This window comes from Ursus maritimus, unplaced genomic scaffold (genome assembly GCF_017311325.1).
Source record: "Ursus maritimus isolate PB19 unplaced genomic scaffold, ASM1731132v1 scaffold_11, whole genome shotgun sequence".
NCBI classification, from domain to species: Eukaryota; Metazoa; Chordata; class Mammalia; order Carnivora; family Ursidae; genus Ursus; species Ursus maritimus.
This window is the reverse complement of record NW_024423453.1, coordinates 7,530,413-7,546,099: the sequence shown is the minus strand read 5'-3', so window position 1 is coordinate 7,546,099 and position 15,687 is coordinate 7,530,413. Positions and strand designations below refer to the sequence as shown.

General features: G+C 39.5%; 1 protein-coding gene across 8 annotated transcripts in view; it reads right to left on the bottom strand.

The window, feature by feature from the left end:
- ALPK1 (alpha kinase 1) overlaps positions 1-15,687 on the bottom strand; it is a 121,074-nt gene that overhangs the window by 37,004 nt on the left and 68,383 nt on the right. For 7 of the 8 annotated variants that reach the window (XM_008689438.2, XM_008689439.2, XM_008689440.2 and 4 more), the window contains one exon: positions 15,404-15,558. The exons of the other annotated variant lie outside the window; for it this stretch is intronic. In XM_008689438.2, the coding sequence (XP_008687660.2) occupies positions 15,404-15,558 (155 nt within the window). The remainder of the gene's footprint in view (positions 1-15,403; positions 15,559-15,687) is intronic. 8 annotated transcript variants of the gene reach the window in all.

Below are 15,687 nucleotides of genomic sequence, written 5' to 3'. Positions count from 1 at the left end.
AACAAAATATTTATTGAGCATCTCCTAGATGCATCTTATAGGCATTGGATATATAATAATAACAAAGACAGACATGGTGTTATCTGATCTGTAAACATCCTGAAGATGCAAATTCTCAGCTAAATGGATTGGGTGGCTTTTAGAAAATATAGAACGTATGAATGTCAGAGTTAAAAATGGAAATTTAATATTTAGATCACAAGCTTAGCATTACAATCTGAGTCAACACATTGAGTGCGAGTCCAAAAATGGGTCCCTAGAAGAAGGGTTATTTGATGCAGAAGATTCATTCTTCTCCTATGTCCTAACCACCTTGACTCCTGGGGAGATGCCCTCCCTTCCCAAAGAGTCCAAGTCTGGTCAAAGACAAAGTCTTTATCTAATATGGAATTAGAAGACCCTTGTAACTGATGTTACAAGGTGTTCGTTTGTTTCCTGGGAACTAAGTCCACCTCATGTGGATATTACTTCTCTTAACAACCAATGGGTTTTTGTGAGAGAGATCATAGCTAAGAAGTCTCAGGCTTTGCCCTTAAGGCATTCCAGGGGGCATTCCAGAATACTGGGTCACCACCATCTATGCTTTTTCTATTTCAATGGCTGTCTTGAATGGTTGCAGAGGAAGAGGCCAGCTTGACAATCAGTTTTGCAGCCTGGGGTACTCTCACAGCTACATTAGTGATGACTTTCCTCTCTCTCTCTTTTTTTTAATAGTGGTGGTGTGGGTCTGCTGGTGCTGGGGAAGGGACTTATGAAGAAGTTCACCTGTCAGATTCACTAACATACTGTTTGGAGTGTTAAGTTGTTTGCATTGTTTAAAAGGTTGCCTATATACATTAATAAATAAATCTGAAAATATTTCAGTCATTTTTGATGTCCTGATAGCAAAATTCATCTAGAGGCTTGATTATTTGATCTTAGCTTCTGCTTTTTTTTTTTAATTCACATTTCATTTATTTTGTGTGTGTGTGTGTGTGTGTGTGTAAGTAGTATATTCACATAGTTCAAAATGTACTTATAGTGATATAGTGAAAAGTCTGCCACCCTGGCTCAAGCTCCTACCTCCCCTCCAAGAAGGTGATTGACATTGTCTATTTCTTATATGTCTTTCCAGGGAGGTTTTTTTTTGTTTGTTTGTATTTTTCTTTTGAGTAATAACTCAGTTTATTAACAACTAAATGGTATTTTAAAAAATATAAACGAATACTAAGGGTAACATTGTAATATCAAAATATTTGAAAATCTACAAAATATTTTATACCTGCTTCCTTTTTTTAGTATTGTGACTTTTATTCTTGTGACTTATTCATTCCATAACTGGCAGCTTGTATCTCCCTCTCCCCTTCACCCATTTTTCCATCCTCTCACTCCCCTCCCCTCTGGCAACCATCGGTTTGTTCTCTGTATTTACAAGTCTGATTCTGCTTATTTGTTTACTCACATTTTTTTAAGATTCCATATATGAGTGAAATCATATGCTATTTGTCTTTCTCAGTTTGACTTATTTCACTTAGCATAATACCCTCTAGGTCCATCTAAGTTGTTGCAAATAGCATGATCTCATCCTTTTTATGGCTGCATAATATTCCATTACATATAAATATAAATGCACACAAACACACACACTGCATCTTCTTTACCCATTAGTCTACTGATGGACATTTAGGTTGCTTCCATATCTTGACTACTGTAAATAATACTGCAATAAACATAGGGGTGCATATATCTTTTTGAATCAGTGTTTTTATTTCTTTGGATAAATAGCCGGCAGTGCAATTATTGGATCATATGATATTTCTATTTTTAACTTTTTGAGAAACATCCATACTGTAGTTGTGCCAATTTACATTCCCACCAACAGTGTATGAGGGTTCCTTATTCTCCACATCCTTGCCAACACTTGCTGTTTCTTGCCTTTTTGATTTTGCCATTCTGACAAGTGTAAGAAAATATCTCATTGTGAGGGGCGCCTGGGTGACACAGCGGTTAAGCTTCTGCCTTCGGCTCAGGCCGTGATCCCGGTGTTATGGGATCAAGCCCCACGTCAGGCTCCTCTGCTGTGAGCCTGCTTCTTCCTCTCCCACTCCCCCTGCTTGTGTTCCCTCTTTCGCTGGCTGTCTCTATCTCTGTCGAATAAATAAATAAAATCTTAAAAAAAAAAAGAAAATATCTCATTGTGGTTTTGATTTGCATGTCCCTGATGATTAGTGATGTTGAGAATCTTTTCATGTGTCTGTTGGCATGACTATATCTTCTTTGGAAAAAAATTTCTATTCAGGTCCTCTGCCTATTTTTTAATCAGATTGCTTGCTTTTCTGGTATTGAGCTGTAGAAGTTCTTTATATATTTTGGATATTAACCCCGTATTGGATATATCATTTGCAAATATCTTTTCTCATTCAGTAGGTTGCTGTTTTGTTTTGTTGATGGTTTCCTTTGCTATGCAAAATCTTTTTATTTTGATGTAGTCCCAATAGTTTATCTTTGCTTTTGTTTCCCTTGAGCTTCTGTCTGTCTTGCCTCATAACTATAAAAATCCCATCTAGCCCTAAGTCATGTCCTTCAGTCAATTAGCTTATACCATAATAATAGCTACCATTTATTGAATGCCAGGCACCATTCTAAGCATTCCATGTTATCCACTCACTTAATCTTCCAATCTATGAAGTAGGTACTGTTATTATGATCATTATAGATGCAGTTTACATAGGTTGCCCATGATGACAAGCTAATAAGGGGGCAGCACCTGGATTCAAACCCAAGCAGTCTAGTTACCAAGTCAGCTTCCTCAGCCTCTACCTATACTGTCTTACTTTTATTAAGATTGTCATTGTTACCAAAACCATATACTAGAATAGTGGCAGTATATAGTACAAAGAGAACTGTTTGGGCCTCATTGTCCCTAGGGCTTTTTACTGGTTCTTAAAGTATTAATTATCACTGAAAGGACTGAAAGCTGACTTGTGCCTGTTGCAATTTTAACAGCTATGCATACTTAGAGAAACAAATGGACTGACCTGTCGCTTTATAATCTTATAGTCCAAGAGAATCATATTCACACTAGCACAGCAGAAATAAATGTTCAGTCAGTAAGGGTTAGCCTTGCTTTAATAAAACCTCATTAAGGAAAAAAATCTCAGATTACTATACTAGGAAATGTCAACTTAAGGAATGGTTATTCATGTCACAAAGTAGTCTTCATGATTCACTATAATATTCTTAAATAATGAGCTTCTATAATATATTTAAAATATGATTCAATTACAAATATGTTATTAATGACAAATAAGATGCTTAAAAGGGGGAGTAAAATAGTGGCACTTCAGCCAGATTGTACATTAGAGTCAATAGTGATGTTTTGTTAATACAGATTCTTGGATCTCAATAGAGATCTAAAATCAGAATCTCTGGGTGTATTTTAAAGCTGCCCTTTTCCCCATCCCTCCCACCCCAGCTCACACAGACATCCCAAATAATCTTGATTCATTGAGCAGTATTTGAAATCTCTATCATAGGCCATTAAAGTCATAAACAGGTATAAGTAATGTACATTTTAAGCGTATTAGGCAAAGATACAGTCTTCCACAAAGAGTGAAGGGAAGCTGTCACAGTCTCGTGCTCACAGTATTAAAATGAGAAAGCTACTGAGAGAGAAAGTTAGGAGTCTGATCTCCAAGCAAGGCTTTTTAGGTTTCCACCTGACAATGACTCCAGAAAGCCCAGAAATCTCAATTTCATATACAGTGTCAGTGGGAATAATACATGTCTAGTATGATAAGTTTTCAATAACCATGAAAGAAACATATTTTGCTTCCAGTCTTTAATGCTGAATAAATAGAAAAAGTTCCAGAATGAGTTGGTAATACTTTCAAAATGTGACAGAATATACATACGTATAGAAAAGAAGCCAACTTGTTGGGGCTATTCTCATGAGAGAGCCAGTCACCTCAGTTGCTACCGGGAGATACTGCAGGAAAGTGCAAAAGGGGGGGCTTTGAGCGTACTGAGGCACTACCTGATTTGGGGTAATTTATTTGACTTTTTAATTTCAACTTTCTTATATATAAATATGGATAATAACACCACATAGATTACTGAGAAAATTAAAGAAAATATATGTAAAGTGCTCAACAGCAGATGCTCAATAAATAATAACTCATTATTTTGAGAGTCAGTTGGGGGTAGATCTATGGAATCAGTCTCTCAGGTCTCAAAATAAAATGCAAATTCAAAAAGAGTCCACTGAAATTTACCAGTAAGAAAGAAATTAAGCTTTACTGACATTTTAAAAAGTGGATGGACACCAGCTCCTTCCTTTGCTTGTATGTCAGAGGCCACTCATTATGGATGGTGCTTGAGGAAGCCCTCATCTTGGAGGGGCCAACAATGAGAACACTGAACTCAGTTTTCAGTTGCTTGTATTGCAGTTTATGTATACCTGGTTAAGTAGACTGACAGATTATATTATCATAAGTCGCAGATACTTTGGAATAATTCATAATGAGAGGACAAAGACTACAGACATCTCAGGGTAAAGTTCTTTAAAGAATCGTCAAATTTAAAGAGTTTAGATATTTTTTTTTATAAACAGACAAGTTCTCCAAAATTTCCTGCCTTTCCTGTGATAAGTGGTTGACAATAGTATGCTATCCAACTGATACTTCAAAAAAATATTTTTCAGGTAATGAGGACTGGAAATGTTTTCATCACGGTGATCTTCATGCCAAAAATAAAGCATCACATAAAAATAACTCACACAAATGGGAAACTTTTAACCTGTTTAAAAATCTTCCACATGAACAGTTTTACATCCTTTGTTTAAAAAAAAATAGTATCTTCTGATTAACTTGCAAAAAGACACAACTGACACTAAGGAAGGTGGAAATTTGTAGCTGAATTTCAACAAATGATTCTTCAGGCTTGGTGGATGGATTGAAATATGAGAGTCAAGAATTAGCTGACCTCTTTTATTTGGGATCTACCTATCTTGGAAGCCTAATTTTTTTTTCAGCTATGACGGCCATTAAAACTAAGTGTTGAAAAAACCTGTCTAAGCCATATCTTCAAAGCACAGTGCTAAGATTTTAAAAACTAATTAAACATACCCAATTATAATTTTAACATGAACAAAAATGTTCTCATGCCAATTACGCAATTTAAGGAATTATTCTAAAATAGTCATTTAATCTTTGTGTTGCTCTTAAATTTCATTCTATAGAAATATATATATATATATATAAAACATAGTAAAGCATAGTGCATGCATATAACATATTAAATGAAAAAATAAATGTCTATCAGGGTGCCTGCTAAAAAGTTTTTACTGATGGGATGAGCATTAAAAAAAATTAAAGACAACTGATTCAGAATAAATTTATCAGTGGGATAATGCAAGTCTCTCTTTTGTGCCACACAAATACATCCTGAAAAAGAAAGGGCTAATTCTAAATACCTGTGAAATTTGGTGAGCTTAAAAATGTTTAGTGTCTGTTCTTGAAAGGGAGGCAAGTTGGTTGAATAAGCCAGGCAGGTGATTCCACATGATGACAGGATGATGGCAGGCAGAGGGAGAGGGCACAGAGGGAAGTTCTGGGTTCTGTCTCAGCCTAGCCACATTGTGGTGTGCTTCGGAGAGTCTCTCGAGCTCCCTGAGCCAATCACTTCATCTGCAAAATTAATCAAATGTCTTTTCCCGGGTTTTCATCCCGAGTGTATGTTGTGAAGAACGTATCAGATTGAATCGTATGACATTGCCACAATTTGACATTTGTTGACATACAAAGACATAGCCTTTAAACTAGTATAAACAGTGTCAGATATATGGAGATGTATTTTCAGAGACAATATTATTGTTTAAGCTCCTTCTTGATTTCACATATACAATGTGGGCGATGGTATTCTTACTTGCTGACAGGACTGAGTAAACACACCCCGAGGACTTATCCTTTTCTGGAAGTCATTGCTTTCTTCTGTCCGCCCAGCTGTGCAACCTGTTCACTTCCTGCATTTTGAACTGGGCTGCTCTGCTCGCTCATCTTACTTGGATCGAGTCCTCTAAGACTTGGCTCAGCCTTTGGGTCTCATTATGGGGAGACATGAAGCTCATGCCATAGGGTTAGCCCTCATCAAAGGGATAACTCGCATGCCTGATTCTGTGGCAACCAAAGGTTCGTTGGTAGAATTTTAAAAACAAGTCATCTTTTTAATTTATCTTCCACTGAAACTTGAAAGTACCGTATTAAAAGGGGCAGTTTTTGGCACAGTTTTAGAGCAGCTTAAATCCTTAGTGATTTTAATCATACTCTGTCTTAGAGTCTGAAACTTCATAGGCCTTGGGGCTAATATTTATCTTCCAAGGGCGCTTAATTTTCATTCATTAAATGAAATTTATTTTTGATGAATCTGAACATTTTGTCTGACTGCTTTTCAAAAGAAGAACTACAAGGTTCAGTAGAAGAAACTAAAGTTTTTTTTTTTTTAAGATTTTATTTATTTATTTGACAGACAGAGACAGCCAGCGAGAGAGGGAACACAAGCAGGGGGAGTGGGAGAGGAAGAAGCAGGCTCCTAGTGGAGGAGCCTGATGTGGGGCTCGATCCCAGAACGCTGGGATCACGCCCTGAGCCGAAGGCAGACGCTTAACGACTGCGCCACCCAGGCGCCCCCAGAAACTAAAGTTTTAAATGTTGACAGTAGGAAATGATAAAATGTCTGTCTTAATTGATTCTGCTCTGCGTACAAAAGTCCAATCATGTGAACAGAGGGGATGCAGGGCAGATGATAGGGCAGCAGGAAGGATAGGAAGGCAGCAGGGAAAGGCTGGCGCAGTCCTGCAAAAGGCCCATGTGAAGGATGGAGCTGTGTAGACTCAAAGAGGACATGTCAGGCTCAGGACCAGGAAGCCAGGGTACCGTGTCCTGTGACTCCCACTGACTGGCTCTGTGACTTATGGTGAGCTACTTCTTTCTCTCTCAGGGTGTCAGTCCCCCATCTATCAAATGATGGACTTGAAATAGATGATCTCTAAATTTCCCTCCAGCTTTGATATCCTATCATTTGATATTCGTCAATACCAGTTATATAGATATATACACATCCATATTCCATATGTGTGGGTACACAGCTGTGTGCATTTACAATGATCTCCAGAAACAAAGCAAGAGCAGAATGATACTTAGCGAATAGCAGGCCATCACATGGAAGAGAAGGTTCCGAAATAAGAATATTCCTTACTTTATCAATGAAAGATGCCTTGTCCGAGTCACTTAATAAAATACTTTAGTTTGTTCATTGTTAAGACAGAAGCAATTTGCCATTTGTATTTGCTCTGAAGGAAGTGGTGCAGAATAGCCTTACTAGCCTTACTTAGGTTTTTCTGAACATTTGACCCCATCTAGATTTAAAGGTGACTGATCAGCAGATCGTCTTCTCTCTCTCTCCTTCCTTTTCTGTAATGGTAAGAGATGTTTATTGTGAACAATCAAAAAAAATATATATATATATAAAGAATAAAAGTAACTAGTAATCCCACCACTTTAATGAACATGTTCACCCAAATTTATTTAGATTTTGTTGTTCAGGATTACTATTAGGTGCTTTTGTAAGAAGTACATTTACAATTTTTTTTTAATTAACTGAGATTTCCCCCAGGGATTTAAGCAAGAAAAAGTGTCTGATTGCTCTTTTAGAAAGACGGTTTTGGCGGCAGTGTGGAGTGAAGCTGGCGAGCGACGGTGATAATGGGTACTGTCTGCCAATCTATTTCTCTGTCTCCCCCTTCTGAGCACGTGGTAGAATTGTGTTTCCCTGCCTTCTTGAAGTGAGATGTGACTACATGGTTTAATTTGGCCTATGGTCACCACCAAACCCACCTTAAAGTGACCTATGGTCATTTCTGCATGCATGTATTTAAAAGCCACTGTGCAGTTCATCATTTCCCCTTCCTCCTGCCATGGCAACCAGCGACATTCTAAATGGTAGATATTCCATCAGGCTGGGTCCCTGAGGGAGAGTGACATGAAGAAGAGAGCTCTCTTCTCCGCCCCCTCCCCTCAGATGGACATACAGCAAGACAAAGAAACAAACCTTTATTGCTTCAAATCTCTAAGATTTTGGCTTTTTTTTTTCTGCAGCATAAGCTTACTATCCTTATTTATACAGAGGACATGACTAGAGGTAGGGAGAAGAGTTCGATATAATCCAGGAAGGAGATATTATGGTCTGAACCAGTGTGATTGCAGTAGGGTTGGAGAAAGGAAGATGCATTTGAGAGATATTTAAGAGGAAACAGGGGGGCTTGATGATCAGTAAGATATGAGGGTTGAAGGGGAAGACAGAATTAAAGATGATTCCTAGGTCTTGATTGGGGTAATTGGGAGGTTCATGGTACCATTTACTAACATTGTGATTGCTGGAGGAAGACAAAATGTAGTTGATGGAGTGAGAAAAACTTGGGAGATGATGAGCCTTTGGGGCCTAGTGGACTTGAGATATCTGGGACATCCAAATGGAGACGGTTAGTGGGCTATTGACTGTATTATAGCCCCAAACTGAATGAACTATGAAGAACTATATGTTTTTTCCAATGTATTTTCTCCAGTCATGTTTAAGGATGAAATAATATAGTAAATATTATACCCTACTTTTTTTTCTTTTAGAACCTATTTTTGTTGAAGTGTTCTTTTGAACAAATTCTGTTCTTCATTGTGGACTGTGGTTTATTTTGCCTTCTTCCCTACAGAGGCATTGGACTGCACACCAAGAAACTTGAAGTTGTTTGAGAGCTTTCTTGCTTCATTATCTTTCACATGTATATCAGCCAGCTTTCCCTTAGTGTATTAGTTTCCTGTGGCTGCCACAACAAAGCACCACAAACTGGGTGGCTTAAAGCAATGGAGATGTATTGTTTCAAAGTTCTGGAGGCGCAAAGTCCAAAATCAGGCTGTCAGCAGGACCACGCTCTCTCTAAGGTTGCACACCTTTCTCTCAGCTTCTGGTGTTGCCAGAAATCCTTGGCATTCCTTGGCCTGTAGCTGCATAACCCAATCTCTGCATCTGTCATCACACAGATTGGGCTAAAGTCTTACCCTACTCCAGTACGAACTCAACTTAAGTAATTACATCTGCAGTGACCCCATTTTCAAATAAAATCATATTGCAAGACACCAAGAGTTAGGACTTCAATGTATTTTGGTGGGGGAACAAATGAACCCATATCACTTGGTAAGACTGTGATAACCCCAAAATTTCAGTGCCTTTAACAACAGAGTTATTTTGGTTGTTGTTCATATTTGGCATTGGCTGCAGTTTGGCTCTAACTCTGAGACTCTGCTCCATGTATCTTGCCCTTTTCAGGATCCAGGCTGAGGGAACAGCCATTATCTTGTTCATGAGGCAAAGGAAAACTTCCGATGGCTGAACCACACAATGGCTTATAAATCTTCTGCTTGGGACTGGCATATGTCACTTCTAATCACATTTCATTGGCTAAGACAGGTCATAAGGCCAAGTCTGGAAGAATTAGAAGAATACGGGGGCGCCTGGGTGGCTGGTTTAACCGTCTGGCTTTGGCTCAGGTCATGATCCCACGGTCCTAGGATCTAGACCCAGATCAGGCTCCCTGCTCAGCTGGGAGACTACTTCTCCCACTCCCTCTGTCCCTCCCCACCCCCACTTGTGTTCACTCTCTCTCTCAAATAAATAAATAAAATCTTTAAAAAAAAAAAGAGTTAAAAGAATATGTATTGAGCACCCGCCACATATTAGGTGGTCAATAAAGAGAAGTAACCATTCCAACAAGCAGGTCTTTTGACTAAGGGTTGGTTGACCCACCTTTTCATTCAGGTAGTTTTTCCAGGACATGAACTAGATCTTCTATTTCTTTTGCATCTCCCTGTGTTCTATATATATCAAATGTCTGGCACATGTTAGTACTCAATAAAGTTTTTCTGAATAAATGAGTGAATTTGCAGCTTGCATTTATTTTGCTTTTTACATCCTGATGAAAATGATCTCAGCTATTAAAACTCCAAATCACATAAAGATGAAAATTTCATTTGAAAAAATCACTTGCTGAAAGAATCATAATGCAAAAATCACCTATTACTGCTTTTGAATTCTCTATTACTCATATGAAAACTGAAATAAATGTGTTTTAAATTAGTTTTAAGAACCTCTTTAACCCAGAGCTTATTCATGGAGGGGAATTCTATTGCTCCCAGGGATAGCATCTCACCTTACCTAATCCTCACACCATGTATTTTTCTTCAACTTGACTTTTCATTTCCTAATAAATTTATACTTATCTTTTGCTAAAGACTCTTTTGCCCCTCTCTGCTCCTAGGTTAATCACACTAGACATTTTTAAAACATTTCCCCACAATATTGTAATAACCAACTCTTATGTTTATTACATGCTTATTTATGTTTTAATTTTTGATTCCTTAGTATTTAAATAGTTTAAAAATAAAAATATCAACAAGTTAAAGGCACCAAGATTATCTGAAAAGACATGTTAGAAAAATATTCTGGAAGCTAAATACATCAAACTTTATTCACCCACAAAGGTTTTTTTTTATTCCACAAAATACCTGTGGAATAAAGCTTATCAGATTACCCATTTTCATGGTTATACAATTGAAAAGAAAATGGAAAAAATATCCTCATTCTGAGGCTGTTTCATCTCCTTGGACTTGACTTTAGTCAACCTCTAAAAATTACAGTATATCTCTTTGCAGAGGCACCCTACTAAATTCAGGTTCCCCCCCTCCACAGAAACAGGGCTGAGGAAAGGCCAGTTCCTCATCAAGATCAGGACCCCCAGGGTGCCTGGGTGGGTCAGTGGCTAAGTGTCTGCCTTCGGCTCAGGTCACGATTCCAGCGTTCTGGGATCGAGCCCCACATACCATCAGGCTCCCTACTCAGCGGGAAGCCTGCTTCTCCCTCTCCCACTCCCCCTGCTTGTGTTCCCTCTCTCGCTCCTCTCTCTCTGTCAAATAAATAAATAAATTCTTAAAAAAAAAGAAAAAAGATCAGGACCCCAAATCTGCAGAGAATGCACAAAACCAAGGCTTATCCAACAATTTTTCTTAGCCTGGCAACCCAGCCTGCTCTCAACCACCACAGACATGCAAATCCAAACCATGTCCTTTATCTCCTTTTTAAAAGTTTTATTTTCATATTTTCTTTGTGCAGAAATTATCCTTTTTTAGAAGTGTAAAAGTTCCTGGAAAAATTACAAAAGGTGGCATCTACACTGAGGCTGGTGTCATCATCCCCTGGCATCTCAGAAGCAAGGACAGATTTACTACTAAGAACTCTGCTGTGCCCCCCTCAAAGCAAGCTAAACAGAAGCTAACGGTAAATGCCTTCAATACTTTTTGAAAAAAATCCATCAAAGGTTTTGCTGAATGATATTTATAAGGGCCTTACTGTTCTCTTTCAAAAACTGAAATGCCCTTCTCCGACACTCGAAAAAAATCGCCTGCGCTTTTCATCTTTCCGTCTTAGAGTGTAAACATTGTTTTGAGTGAAAAGAGCTGAAGGAGCGCTTACTTTCCCTTGAAATTTTATTTTTAAATAAGAGAGGGAGAAAATCCTTTTTCTGACTAATACTAATAATACAGGTCAAAGTGTCAGGCGATATACAATTAAATGGAAAACAAAAAAGGTTCCCCCTCTTTTTCCCACAGCACAATGGCACTGGAATATAAATTACCGATGAACATGAAATAATACTTCAAAGCCTGTAGGGCAGGGCAGCGCAGTGTTTACAAAGTATTTTCTAGGGCCTGATGAGACATTAAAGATGACGGTAACCCATGGACTTGAGGGTGTTACTGAATAGTCTCAAACGAGCATGAGGTAGGATTTTAGGTCCCTATAGCCTGTGACCCCATGATATGCTTTGTTTCACAGCGCAGCTGCAGTTATCAACAGATGTTTCAGCAATAAATAATTGGTATCATCTCGGAAAAGACCCATCTACCTGGGGAGAGGGCATAATACCAAAAACACTGCCCAGCTATTACAGCCACATTAATCTCCCATCTCTCCAGGTTTCTTGGGGAGCGTACTGCAGGTGTTTTTTCTGGGAGAGAGCGAACAAACTCTCTCAAGTCAGCAAGCTTTGTGTGGAGTGTAAAGGAGGTTGGCCCCTGCCATAAATTTCTGTCTGTGGCCACACACCAAAGGAGAAAAGATTGGGGGTGGGGAAGGAGAGGGGGGGGCGCACAAGGAGGGAGGAAATGGGGGAGGCTGTGGAGAACAGAAAGCAAAGCATAAAACACATATAATTTTTCTTGATTAAGTTCAGCCCAAGAGAGTAACATTATAAATGACCTTTAATTTCACCAACTCAGGCACTCAGCAGAATTCTATGCTCAACTTTGATCTGTTATTTGTGGAATTAAGTTTAATTAAATTAAACTTAACAGGGTTTACACTCCAAGCGTAATGCGAATTTTACAAAATAGAGGGAAACTTTTTATGGGAAGGATTCATTTCAAGGCAAAGAAAACCATGGTAAGTTTAGATTTGTGAAAAAACTGTAAGAAGAGATGTCGGCTGAATAGACAAGGTCAGCAGCCTTTGACTAATTTTTTTATGTAAGAACAGAATCTCATAATTAATTGATTATTAAAACATGGCCCTCCAGCATCAGTAAAGTATAATATTGAAATCAATGGATAATGGGACAACAAATCATGATTCACTCGAGATACTTTTGACAAGCTAAGATATCAAAAGTCGCGGGAGTTCCCAGAGTGCTATAGTTCCCTGTATTTACGGAACAGAGTGGTTTAGTAATTGTGCGCTTGGGGTCTGACACAATAGGAAAGCATCCTAAGAGTCTTCGGGAGGTGCGGTTAATTTACAGCTTGCTGGGGAAGCTACAGAAAATGACGATCAGAGTTCAAAAAGCTCCCAGGTTAAATACATCGGGGGCTAAAGAAGCCTAATGGACTGAGTCTTAGAACTGCCACTAGTGATCTTGCGAGCTGGACACAAACATCTTAAATGCCCGATGTCTCTATTTCCCCCAACTGTGACATCCATGCAGTAGACAGAGGGAAAGTAGAAGGAATAATAAATGGGCCCTTACAACAATCTAACAACTATAAGCAGCTTGTCTCCCAACTCACATTAACCCCCAAATGCAGCAAGATCAAGTTTTCAAAATACCTTCTTCAGTTTTTCAGCAAAGTCACTATGGGCTTTGCATGCAGCGAAGGGGGATCTGGTGGTTGTGGGATGGACCGAGAGGAGCAAAACCCTGGTTATGGTGATGTGCTGCGTGTCCCTCTCTCAGCCTATGTTTGAAATTCAGAGGAACTTTCTAAGCCCCAAAGGTCAAAGCAGGGGTCCCTCCGTCTGTGAAGCTATCCTGTTCTCACCTCCCTTGGAAGCCTTGAAAGTTCTATACCACCGGCGGCCGAATAACACAAGGTAAAGCAACCATTGGGTTTTCAGGAACTGGTCCTAGTCTAAACAAGGTTCCTGGAATTGATGGGACGGAGACTGCTTTTATCGTTGGCCTCCCGCGACCTTCACATTGGAGTCTCCTTTACCCCTTACCCTGCCCCTTCTCCTCTCACACCCGGTCAGACTAACCATCCCCCCTCGCTCTTCATCCTATTCTTTCCTTTAGAACGCTGGTTCTCAAACTCTAGCATGCACGAGAATCATCTGGAGGGCTTGTCTAATGCTCATTGCTAGACCCTCAGCCCCAGAGTTTTTGTTTTGGTAAGACGAGGGTGTGGCCCAAGAATCTGAATATCCCACGAGTCTTCAGGTAATCTAGTGCTGCTGCTGTGAGGTCTCGTTTTAAGCATCACTGCTGAAGAAATGCCCTGTTCCATAGAATAGTAGCCCTATCCACAGGTGGCTATTAAATTGATTTTTCAAAATTAAATAATACTAAAAAATTCAGTTCTTCAGTCATACTTGCCACATTTCAAGCGCTGGAAAGCCACAGGTGGCGAGGGCTTAATGTATTGGGCAGCAGAGATATGGAGCACTTCCAGCATTGCAGGAAGCTCTACTGGGCAGCCTGCATCTTGCTTTAGGGTAAACAAGTCTCAGGGATTCTACCTGCGCTTTTGAGTTCTTCACTTGGGGCTTCCTGAGGGAGAACTGGCAGTGAGAGGGAGGAAGGAGTAGCTCCACCACTCCCTGGTCTGTGCCCCTGGGCACATTAATCTCCCTGCACCTTAATTTCCTCATCTGTAAAATGGGGATGATCATGGTAATAATCACCGGAAGGCCATTTGGAGAGTTAAATGAGGTGATGCGTGTGCAGTGCTTTGTGAAATCCACGGTGATACACAAATTACAGTTATTATTCTATTCCACTTTTCCACCTATACCAAGCCTGCTAATTTAAAATCCCTGGCTCACCACTGCATTCTTTCCAAGTATTCGCTTTCCTTTGCCTGCAGTCCCCAGTCTACTTAACCCCAGTCTGTTTGTTTATTTTGGGGGGGGGGGTGGGAAAAGTGGGGCTTTTGCTATTCTCTTAAGCCTCCAGAGATGCCATTATATGTATGTAGATCAGGGAATCTTTCCTAGATTTCTGTTTTTATAGGCAAAGACAATATCTATACATTTATTTTGGGATGACCCAAAAGCACATTCTCATGTAAACTGATGAAATAAAGATTTTAGGATATTATTATTGTTTGTAATACCTGGTCTTCAGACAAATAAATATTTTTGTATGAGAAAAAAAATACATATAAGCTAATAGACTCTTGCCCTTGGCAATGCTACCAAAAAGAACAATGGCACTCCTTGAAATCTGAGCTCAAATCTGAGCTCATGTGCTATCCATGAGGTCCTCTTCTCTCCAAAGTAGAGATACTAGTTTGATTAATTTCCAATAAGTGAGTTGAGGAATAAGCAGGTCAATAACTTTGATTTGATGCTTCCTGAACAGCCTGAATCATGAGGAGATAAGGGAGGGAGGAGGATCCCAGGTTTGGGGGGGGGGGAGGGACACGGCAGAAGGCAATCATATTGATGAAATAATGGTGAATTTATTTTTTTTAAGCTCCCCAACTTTTAAAAAGGAGCATTTCAAAATAAAAATGTTACGAGACACGGCAGAACCAAAACTACTGCTTCTGGCCCACCAAGGGTATAATACATATTTCAGGATGACAGGTTTCTCCCTCGACCCAGTGACCACCCTTCACTTTTACCTGACTTGGCTTTCCAACGGAAGGTCTTATAGGCAAGCGATGCTTTCTAAAAGCTGTTTCCCCCACATTAGTCAATCTGGCAGAGTCGACCATAAGGGTAGGGGCTGTCTTATGCTTCAAAGAAATTTAATCTATTAGACCACTTAGAGGCTAAATGCCTCACTTGGGGGTGTCAGAGGAACAGGTGGCGTGGCTCTCCCTACCAGTAACTGCTGCAACCCGGAGCCAATCACATCCTGCAGGTTTGTTTTGTCCTCTGGGCCCACGGCTTGTTTGTACTGCCACTTTTCAGGCACAAAGGGCCACTTCATTTCCTTTGCCTCCTGGATCAGGGTCCTTAACTCGCTGGGGAGTGAAGCTGAAAAGGTCAGAGTTCAGGTAAGGAAATTGCAGTCAAAGAAAAGACTGTTGAGTTACCAATGTTATGATGAAGCACCTCAGTGGCAAAAAAACAATTTTTCCTACCTCTTGCTGGCCGGTCTAAAGC